Source organism: Urocampus carinirostris, chromosome 12, assembly GCF_059441175.1.
Source record: "Urocampus carinirostris isolate Australia breed hairy pipefish chromosome 12, RoL_Ucar_1.0, whole genome shotgun sequence".
Lineage (NCBI taxonomy): Eukaryota > Metazoa > Chordata > Actinopteri > Syngnathiformes > Syngnathidae > Urocampus > Urocampus carinirostris.
Genome location: NC_142360.1, coordinates 30102120 through 30113607, shown reverse-complemented (window position 1 = coordinate 30113607; position 11488 = coordinate 30102120). Strand labels below are relative to the sequence as shown.

Below are 11488 nucleotides of genomic sequence, written 5' to 3'. Positions count from 1 at the left end.
AGAGACATTTTACTTGGTAATACAGGTAGCTGGTTACAAATAAAGACCTACTAGTGCATAGTTGTTGTTTGAACAAATTTATTGACACTAATAACAGAAAACAATCTTGACAATCTCAACAGCAATCAAGCACATTCACAATATTATATTTTATTAAAATGAACGGTGTCACGAGGGAAACCACGCTATTATGCGACATCAATTTCCTGTAAGTTAAAGGTAATTGGTACTTATTTAGCACCAATTTTTAAGTGCGTGCTCCCAGCATGCTCTTCGTGTCACTGTCACAGTTCAGAGTTCAAAGACAAGGAGGAGGGTTTCTGGCAAGACACAGCCATCATTCAATCAGTTCAAATTAAAGACATTTTAACAAAATCCATGAAGTCTCAGAATTTGTGTAAAGGAATCACCCCCCAGTTTGACAAGTCAGGCTATCACTACTTCTGCCTCGCGCATTTCCGAGGGATTGTCAAAAGCCGGAAAAAGCAGGTTACAAAGCTACTATAAAGAAGATAGAACAATAACCCTTAAACCGCCACCCCCCAGGGTGAAATAATAAACGGGAGGCAAAAGGGTAAATAAATATTTTTATTATTTTCTTTATACTTCATTTTTTTACATGATGTGCTTCTCGTTTTAAGTGTATAGTGTGGCAATCACATTTTAACATGTTCTGATGCTTTTTTTATGATTTATTAAAAAATATCATACTGTACTGTTGCAGGGCTTGGAACTGATTAGTCAATTTATATACAAAATGTCTCTACTTACATAGTTTTAAGGTTACAATGCTACTCCCAGAACAATTTAAATTCATAAGTACAGGTACCACTGTACACGGAAAACGTAAAAGTTAACTAGTATGGCACTGTTTGTGTCGGAAGTCAAATTCCTCGTGCACCATTGTAGGTAAGGCATTAGCACCTCAGTACCAAAAACTGTAATTTACAACAATAGTTAACAAATAGGACAGCTAATTGTTTCAAGTGACTCAAAACCGCACAAATTAATAATTATTTTCTGAATATTATGAGTGACATTCTATAAACGAGAGCTTCTTTAATTGCGGTTTTGCAACTAGAATGTTGAAGTTTGTTGGCCAATAGCTCGTCAACAAGTGCGGCGTCGGCATGAAAAGCGGGATGAGTCGGCGGCGGAGGGGTGAAAGGTGAAGGCAACCAGCGTGAAAGCGATGTACTGCTGTTAATCTGGGAGCTTTGACAGTATTGTGCGCGCACAAAACAAAAGCTCTTCTCGCACCGTCAAGCATGTGCCGCTGTCTGAAATCATGCCGCTGATGGGTTACTCCCGTTATTACCTTCACCAAAAAACAGGAACTTCGCTTTTTGTTATTCACGTCGATACTGGTCAAGCGGTAGCAGTTGACTAGAAAGATTTCATGTCACTGCGGTATCCAACGTGGTGGCCATGGGCACCAGGGTGCCCCTCAAGGACAGTTGAGGTGCCTGGAGATCGCGTTCCGAATAGGACCTGTTCTGAAAATAGCTCACCAATGCTGGGTCATCATGATTTTCTAGTAACATATATTTTTTATGGGTTGACTGAGTCTATTTAACACCACTTTTAATAAATGACCTAGCAATGACATAGTAAAAACATAGTAATAACATAATTAATTGTTTTTTTAGTTCAGAGGCTTCATGGACAAAAAAAGTACTGATAAATATTTTAAGCCATTAATTAAAAGAGTGGAATTACAATCTATTTGTGTGTTAAAATATTTTAGTGAGTAATCTTTTTATTGATTCATTTTAAAGGCGAACAAACTATTTACAACAATTCCAATTCACGGGTTTTATAAACTTAAAGAGCAAAAAATGTGTAGTTTTTTTAAGCTAGCTGTCTGGCTTTGTTTTTAGATTTGTAGCTAGCTTGCTTCCTATCTTTTTAGCAATTTAGCAAGCTATCTAGCTAGCGTTTTACTCTTTTTGCATGCTATCTAGCCAACATTTTCCTTTTTTTTGCAATTATAAGGCTAGATTTTGGCGTGTTTATCTAGCTAGCTAGCTTTTTCTTTTTTTAAACTTTCAATCTGGCATTTTAGATGGTGTTTTACTCTTTTAGCCAGCTATCTAGCTCCCTTTTAGTTTTTTAGCTATTTAACTAGCCATCTAGCTAAGTTGATATTTTAAAAATGGATAGCAAAATAAGTACCCTTTGCGCTAATTAGAAACAAAACAACAAACTTAATCTTTCTGTCCCTAGGTGATGGTTAGTTTGATAGTCTATTGGTTAACATGAATACACAAAGGGATTTCCACTGGAGTTTAGAATACATTTTTTTTACAGTATTTTCACTAGTGAGAACCTGTCTGTTGTTATGCATGAAATTGCCAGATTATAGCTTTACAAAAAAAAGCATGCCACTATTTAGTATCTTTGATTTCCTCCAGTGATCAGCCTAATAACTGTAACATTCATCCATATCAATAGGGGGCAGCATATTATTTTAAAAAAAAATTATACCAACTATTTGCTTACGAGAAGATCAAGGTTATTTTGTTTGATCAAGCTGTTAAGGATTTCACTGAAAAAAAAAAAAAAAGAATAATACATGATAAAGTAAAAAGAAAAGCTCCACTGGCAGATGATTTGTGGTCATTTTAAGTTTTATTGTGGTAAATTGTCCATAAAAACAAGGTAAAAATACAGTAAAACTTGAAAAACAGGTTACAAATATAGTAAAAGTATTAACTGAAATGTATAACCTGCTGAGCCACTGTGAATTTAGGCAACATGATAATTTAAGCCTTAACAAATAAACACATAAAACTGGTGCAGAATTGAATTTTTTAAACGCTTTCGACAAATGGTGTGTATCAAGATTATTTTTTTTCTGAACAAAAAGTGTACATTGGCTCAAAAAAAGGTTAAGAAACACTGCTTTAGATCATTCTCGTGTTCAGAAGTGAGTGTCCTGCAATGTGTGGCACTAAACATGATATTGCCACGAATAGGAATGGAATATTTCAGTCTAATGCATCAATGAGGCAAATGACATATTTGTCCTTGGCGGAGGTCATCTGAAGCTGTTACTCAAAATGGTCTTGTCCACGTGCTAAGACACGTCGCAGAGGAACATTTAACGTCACGGAGAATCACAATGGAGTGCGTGGGATATAAGGGAGGGACAGGAATAGGAACGTGTGCCAGCTTGTGTGTGTTTGCTAGCTTACAAGTGTGCAGGGAGACGGTTAATAAAGGTGGAGTGGCTCCTTGTCTCTAACATCCTTTGCAGTCCGACGCTAATGTCATTTGCAGCAATACAAGAGTCCTCTCTGCTCCTTCAGAGTCACTTTGAAAATCCAGGACACAAAATATTTTATTTAACCCTAAATGTACTTTCGACAAATGTGTCTGTGTTTGTGTGTTGCACAACATGAAGGGTGAGGAACTTGACAATAGTTATCCCACAAATATACATAAATTGCCCAATTTTATCTTCAGTGCTTATTGTACCAAGGTCATTTGTCTCTTAGCTCATGCAAATTTGCTAGCCAGTTATCTAATGTAGTGTTTCCTCGTGTCTCTAAATATTCTTAAAAGTACAGACGCTCCCCTACTTACGACCATTGGACTTCCCCAAACGTTAGATACAAAAAAATTTCGGGATGTTGAAAAGTATCCGGACATTGCTGTAAGTTAAATTTTGAATTGTGTGCACCTTTTTCCGAGTAGAGGACGGTACTGTAGATCTTCTTTCCGCTGCGTGGCGCTGTGAGAGGTCACCCAGCATCCACCCCGACTTCCTGGTTGTTGTGTTATCATAACAACGTGTACTGTATCGCTAGCGCGCTAAGAACTTATAGCCATTTTTATCGTTTAATATCTCGTGCATCCATTCAATACGGTTGCTGGGAAGTGTAAAAAAGGGGCGAGCCGTTTCTCTTGAAATGAAATTGGAATATCGAAGCTTGATGCTGTTGAGAAAATGGTTGGATCGCTTTTTTCCGGCCACTTTTTACCACACAGGAGGAGGTCGCCTAACTATTGAAGCACAGTTCCCAAAAGTAAGTTTAACCTAACTTTATTTATATTTAAAGAGCATATTATTTAATGAAATGATTATTTTTTACTACAAAACAAGGTTACTAACACAAGCCTAAAACATACTTGTATAAACTTTAAACACACAAAATATGGCACTGAAGCAACTTAAGAACAAATTCAGCTGACGAACGATCGTCCGGAACTGTTCGTAGGTCGGGCAGCGTCTGTACAGCTCTAAAAGGACTGGATTGAAAACAAAACATGACTTTCTTGGCCCCATGCAAGTGGACTTTACCAAAGGGGGGAAAAACAAATACATCAATTGATCTGCACAATAAACTTGACTCTGTAACTTACTGGGAAAAAAACATCTAACGAAGTAACTAACTAAGAGTAGCTAAATGGCGTGTGATGTCTCACTTAAAAGAAAAATTCCTTAAAACGAGGGTTAGTGTGTGATATTTGACCTCTGGATGACGCTGTATAGTCCAAAAAGCACAAGGAATAATACAAACTACAGAGACTCAATGAGACCAAATCGCACAATTCTACTCCTTACTTTTTTGCCCAGCCTTTTTTAGGTTTTTGGGTACCCGTAGAAATAAGATGGCCGAAAGTTATGTCAACTGTTTGTTATGAGACTCATGTTATGTGAAACATATGCAAATTTATCAAACTTAAGGGATTTTTTAAAATGAATGTTTAAAAAAATAGTGAAAACATTTTTGCTTATTATTTTAATCAATATTGTTTATTTTAAACAATGAAGAGTCTCTAGACCCTGGGTCTCCACCCTTTTTTAAGCTGAGAGCTACTTTTTATTATTAATTAGCGCAAATGCCACTAAGTTTGATACTTATTTTTAAAATAACAACTTATCAAAAATTACTATGTTGTTCCTGTATTATTACTAGGTTACTTTTTGCATGTATGTAGACTCAGTCAACCACAAAAAAAAATATATTGGAAAATCACAATGACCCAGCACTGATGAGCTAATTTCAGAACAGGTCCACTGGCACCTCAGCTGTCCTTAGGGGGCACCATTTTGGAAACCCTGCTCTAAACTATGCCCCCTGCCCGTTTAAAGACGATTCACTGCTTAATATTATATAAATAGTAATGTTTAATTCAAAACTGTATTTTGGAAAAGGAGACAACATTAGAATCCTTATGATAGTCATTACTTAAAGCCCCAATGTGTAATATTTGACCACTAGATGGCACATTATTGCAATTACCTAAATATTTCAATCAAAGACAAAGAAAAAATGTTTCAAATGTTTATGCTAATTATTCAAATCAATGTTGTTGTTTTTAATGAATAAGGTATTTGTTTACCACTAGGAGATGCTTATTAATACACAAGGCTAAGGCTTTATTGAATGACTTGAATTACTTTTAAACAAATTCCAGTATTTCAACAATAATAATTTTGTGTACAAGCAATTTTAGCATAAGTTTTTCTTTAAGCGTTGCAATAAAAAAAAAAAAAGTATGTAGTGGCTAATGATTCTGGGCTACCCTGCTGCGATTGTTGTCGCGCGTGAAAAAAAAAATCAAAAACGAAACAGCTGTTTTTGTCGTGGCTGGAGGATCCCAAAAATAAACAGGCAGGCCCAGGGGGCAGGCGGAGGGGATTTGAAGCCACATGGCGCTGACCCACTTGGGTCCGTCCAAACAACCCTCCCCTCACACCCTCACACCATGCGGACCAATGTTTGCTAGTCACAGAGCACAAAGTCAAAGATTGATCGTCTAAAAGAACTAGGTTCTCTAAAGGGACTGCTGGGCCCAAGCTGGGCCGTGGCATGCATGTGGCTTGCCGTGAGTCTGCGTGTGGCTTGGTGGATGGCCTAATGTAGCGACGTTTGGCCCCCAGCCCTGAGACGGCAGCTGCCGTAAACAAACAGTCCTGAAAAGCAGCTGGCCCAGACCCCAGCACTTTCCTTCAAGAGGGCCCATTCAGTCTATTAATTCCTTCAGATTACTGCGTTAACTGCACTTTGGAACTAAGCTGGTCAACAAAGCCACCAGTCCTGTCTATAGAAAGTGAGATGAATGATGAATCCAACAAAGGCTAACTTCTTTTTTCTGGGCGACTATCTCTCTTCAGGCTTCTGTTCTATGGTTCATACAGGTTCTGGACTCAGAATAGTCTTTGCAGCTCATCTAATTTTTGATAACCTCGGCCTTGGTCAGAACTGAGTGTCAATCAGCTGGCTTTTGGAATGATTTAATGTCTTCACTGCAAAACTTTAGATCAGGATATTCCTCTTTCGATGCTTTCTGAGTCACAGAGTTGCTGGCTTGTCTTGAAGGTTGCCTGTTTTCTGGTCCAACTGGGAAAAGCAGCCAGAGCTAGAGGAAATTCAATGTCTCACACAATGGGTGTTAGTTACCCTATAACATCATCTTAAAGAAGCTACAACATTCTTTCTTTTTTGAGTCCTTTATCTTTTAGGCTTTGACTTCACAAAGTAGTCAAAATCTTACAGCTCATTTGGATATGTTTAGTGGTCTTCCTAGTAGAAGTGAAGAATGGGATTGGCCCAGAAAAAAAGATTGCAAATGTATGCAGACAGCTACTTCAAGATAAATCAAGTTTGAGACTCCATTTTGGCTTTTACTAAGGTTCCTTCCTCCCTTCGACACTGGTGGCTCCATTGCCCGACACATACTCAGGAAGGCAATGATCTCTGCATTTCAATTACAGGTTCAAGACTGACAGCCAGATTAAGTTAGACTTAGCCTAAATCAGGTATTTATCGGTCTAATTTACAGATTTTTCAGCAGGGCTATGCGTCTGTTTATCGCACCAATGATTTGAATCAAAACTACCGTATTGGGTTTTGCAGAGATGAGTGGTGAGCTGATCTTTTAAATGAACTATGTTGGAGCTGGAAAAGGTCAAAATATTAGGGACTGTGGTGCTTAAAGACTTGAGTCACTTAAATTCTACTTCAAATAATTGCAACCTGGTGATAACATAATCGTAAAACAGTAACACTATAGTAAAAACACGGTAAATTGGTATTTTAGAAATGTATATCAAACTGGTCACCCTTTGCGCTGATCAGTAACAAAATGTAGCTCTCAGCTTCTTAAAGGTTGGTGACCGCTATGCTAAAGGGACTATGTCTCACAAAACAGAATTATCAGTCAGAGGGATCAACTTTAGGGTTTTAAGCATTCAAATCTTATCAGGTGAACTGAACTTAATAGAGCAAGAGTGAAACCCACTAGGAGATATGACAGTTTGGACTGATTGTATTCTATGATGACAGAATGTAAAAGCACATTACATAACACAGTCATGAGAATATCACACAATGAAATGACAACACATTGATTGTTTTATTTTGTGGTAATAAAGAAATATGTGCACACTTGCCTAACCTACAAGAAAGGATTTTTCTGTAACTCATCAGAACTAAATTATAATTGTTCAAAAGGTTTACAGATTGTATGTGCATTTATTCCTGTAGCATGCAGATAAACATAAATTATATGGGTCAAAAATTGTTCTCAGATACATCTACAAGTTCTCGAATTCACAGTCGAAGTCAGTCATCCTACATAAGATGTACTTCCACTTGTGATCACTGCGGGCAAATATGAAGAGAACGTTGTCAATCTTTCAGGACAACATAAAACCAAGAAGTTCGGAGATCTGTTGTAAACTAACCTTAGAACTCCGCTAAAAATGTTTGAACTCCCCGGATGAAGTAACCATAGCTTGGAACCACTAACTCAGCCTCCTCGTGATGTTGTCCAGGAATGTCATTTGTCTTCCTGCAGTGAAAAGTAACACATACAGTCCTGGAACTTATTCAAATGACGATTACACAGACTCCTGTGCACACAAATAAAATACAGTGCCGAGAGAAAAACTCTAAACACCAAAGTCCTTGAATTTGAGTTTCCACTTATGACTTTTGTTCATACATACATGCAGTAGTATGGACATTTGCGTTCATAGTACCAGTAGTAAAATTGCCATTCTCTGTCCAAGGCGCTCTCAAAATACTTGCTCTGCACGCCTGCCACCAGGCCGTTTCGAGTACATTTGGAAGTCCTGCAAGATATGCAGTAGTATCAAGTCAATGGAAAATCCTGTAGATCGTCAGTACCAAAATGTTGTAAGGTAACAATGAGTTCCGTGTGTAATTCTCTGAAACTCCTTGGAAATGTCCGATATCCAGGGAGGAGCCTGACATTTACTATGACAACAAGGTCTATTAAATACCCCAGTGGAATATCCCACTCTCGTTTATTCAAACAGTCTTGTCATATGTTGTGGGGTCTCTAACGCGGTGCTCAAGACCTATTTTCAAAATAGCTCACCAGGTCTGGGTCATTGTGATCTTCTAGTAAAATGATTATTTTAGTGGTTTACTGAGTGTATTTAACACTACTCCCAACTATTAACCTAGTAATAACATAGTTCCAACATAGTAAAACAGGGTAAGTTGTTATTAAAGAAACCCATATCAGAATGTGTGCCTTTTTGCACAAATTAGTAACAAAAAGTAGCTCCTGGATCGAAAAAGGTTGGAGACCCCTGCTTTTGCGCTTTATGAAAGTCAATTTTACGACGTTTCATTTGTGACCAGGCAAAGTGCTTTATTCTGTGGGTTTATTTAGGTTGTTGCGCAACTAGTGACATTTCTAATGTTTCGTCTCTACCCTACTTTTAGTTTAAATTAGTCTGGTGGCGTTTATATTTATACTACGTAGTTATCTTTGTCCAAACATATTTCAACTTCCTACAACAGGTATACTGAGATTATTCTATCAGTATTTTAGCTTTTATACTTTTCAAATATACAGTATATATATATATATATATATTTTTTTTTTTTTTATTGATGATCATGTTAGATATATTTTTACATTACAAAATATGTTCTTTGGCTCAATAAAGTGCAAGTAAAACTGCCTAAGGCAATTCCGTCCCTACTTTGCAATGTTGTGGTGTCTATGGGGCGGCAGTAGCTCAGGAGGTAAAGCGATCGTTTTAGGATTAAGGGATCCCAGTTCGAATCCCGGCTTGTCCGTGATACATGTCGAAGTGTCCTTGGGTAAGACACTGAACCCTAAATACCCCCAATAAGCAGCATTACATGGCTGCACAGATCACGGCCGCTATTGGGAAATGTGAAGCACAATGTAAAGCGCTTTGGGAAGTCATTGACTTGAAAAGCGCTATAGAAATGCAGATCATTTCATTTCATTTCATTATGTTGCAGTTCTGTCACAGACCAGAACGGACACAGGACTCAATGGCACGACCGGTACAAGCAGGGGACACAAATGCGTAATGTTTCACACAATGCTTTATTAAGGGATCGGGGAAGTCAGGTCAAGAGGAAAAAGACAACGATCTGGTGCTTGCTGGGCAGGAGGAGCAGGAAGCCCTCGCGAACAAAGCGTGGTTGGAGATAGGAACAAGTGGGGCAGCCGGGACGGGAGAACAGAGCGTGGTCGGACAACGAAACAAGTGGGGTAGCCGGGATGAGCGGTATGCCAGGGATCGGGGATGAATACAGAAAATAGAATCAGGCAGGATACGGGTAGCTGGGACAGAAGTGCGGAGCTTTGATCGGGGATCGATACAGGAAACGGAATCAGGCAGGATACGGGTAGCCGGGACAGGAGAACGGAGCTTGGATCGGGGATTGATACAGGAAACAGAATCAGGCAGGATATGGGTAGTCAGGACAGGAGAACGGAGCTTGGATAGAGATCCATACAGGAAACGGAATCAGGCAGGATACGGGTAGCAGAGATAGGAGAACGGAACTTGGATCAGGGATCGATACAGGAAACAGGTCAGGATCAAAACGGGTGCCAAAAGTGCTTGCCTTGCATGTGCTGAAGTTCGCTGACGGACTGACCAGGAATGAACGAGAATGACGTGCTTATATAGGAGGATGACTAATTAGGGAACGAGTGGCAGCTGGGGCTGAAAGAATGAGCGCAGGTGAGGGCAATTGACAAATCATGACAGTGAAACAAATGATGTAAGACGACTGGACCTTGCAAACATCTATCTTGATATTAAAAGTTGTTCCAAATTACATTTTGCTGTGCACAAAAAAAAAACACTCCAACTGATTATGAACTGCTTTTACCTAGTTCAGTTTACAACGTGATACAAGCCAACCTTAAAAAAACCTGTTATGATTAGGATGGCTGGCGGTATTTTAACCTAATAATACCATTTCATCCAAATATGCATTTAATTACAGCCAATAATGTACGTTGAGGGTAAACTCTCTCCGTTTTTTTTAATGCACTTGTTATGATTTTACCATCAAACATTTGTATTCAAAAGAGAAGTGATCTAATCTGTTTATGCAAAATAAAACAATTCCTTTGAATTCCAATGCTATTCTCTTTACTGTTGTCATTCTTCGTTTGGCTACGTAGCGTGTCATTGGTCACCTGTTTCCAATAAGCCATGTGTTCCTCTTTAGTCTGAAAACCAGGAAAAAATCTTAATGGAAAGAAACAAGTGAAATTAATGTTTAGGAGCTGAGGACAACAACTGGACACTATACCACAGGCCAGTTAGTGGTTGTTGGGAGATTAGTAAATTAGTCAACGGGCTTTGTTATTGGTAGCAATATGGGGGATGCCTCATTGGTAGGCAAATTCAGGCTGGATATTCAAATTTCAGATTCTTTTCAGGTATTTTGTGCATTTTCATTCTGTTAGAGCAATACAATTAAGGTGAAACATTTGAATACCTGTTCTTCAGGAGTCAATCAAAAAATATGACATACATTTGGTCAGCTTCAAAAACTGATCTTGCATGAGATAAAATGATAATACAGTACCATGCTCATTGTACCATGCCTTGCAGAGCCATTTGAGTCAATATCAATACCATGCCTCACTCTTCATCAAGCTAATTACCTAAAAGGGGCAAAAAGGTCAGTCACAGAAAGCTTCCATATTCGCTGAAAGCCTCTGTTTTCCACAGATAGTATCACACACACAGACACGAACACACACACACACACACACACACACACACACACACACACACACCACTTAGTGCTCTATCGTTGCTGTTCATTCCTGTGGGAAAAAAGACGAATGATGATGTTGATGGGAGATGATTTAACTAACGAGTTTATTGAATTTATCTGGTATAACATTTCCAATCATTCCCTTGCTGCAGCCTGCATGCATGCACTTATGCTTACATAATCTACACCTATTTTTTTCTGTATACATCATTCTAGGTTTTAAGTCAAGGTAGTGAAAGTTTAATTTGAAATAATTAGGTGCAAGACACTACTTCAGTTTTTATACATTATATATTCAAATATTCATTGTCATAGCTCGTAAGAATGAATTGTAACCACAAAATATTATTGATAAATTTATACCATTCTGGACTCTGAATGGAGCAAACAGGCTTAAAAGACCAAAGATAAGTTTAATTGATTAGACACTCAAAAAA

The 11488-nt window shown here is 38.2% G+C and overlaps 1 protein-coding gene across 1 annotated transcript; it reads right to left on the bottom strand.

Annotated features, from left to right (window-relative positions):
- Nucleotides 1-7434: 7434 nt before the first annotated feature.
- On the bottom strand, nucleotides 7435-11003 carry dpt (dermatopontin; the record flags this gene model as incomplete). Its single annotated transcript, XM_088350226.1, is given in 5 exon segments — nucleotides 7435-7616; nucleotides 7700-7718; nucleotides 7721-7806; nucleotides 7964-8089; nucleotides 10936-11003. Coding segments are annotated over 5 exon segments (366 nt in total), but the record flags the coding sequence as incomplete, so codon positions are not given.
- Nucleotides 11004-11488: the final 485 nt, after the last annotated feature.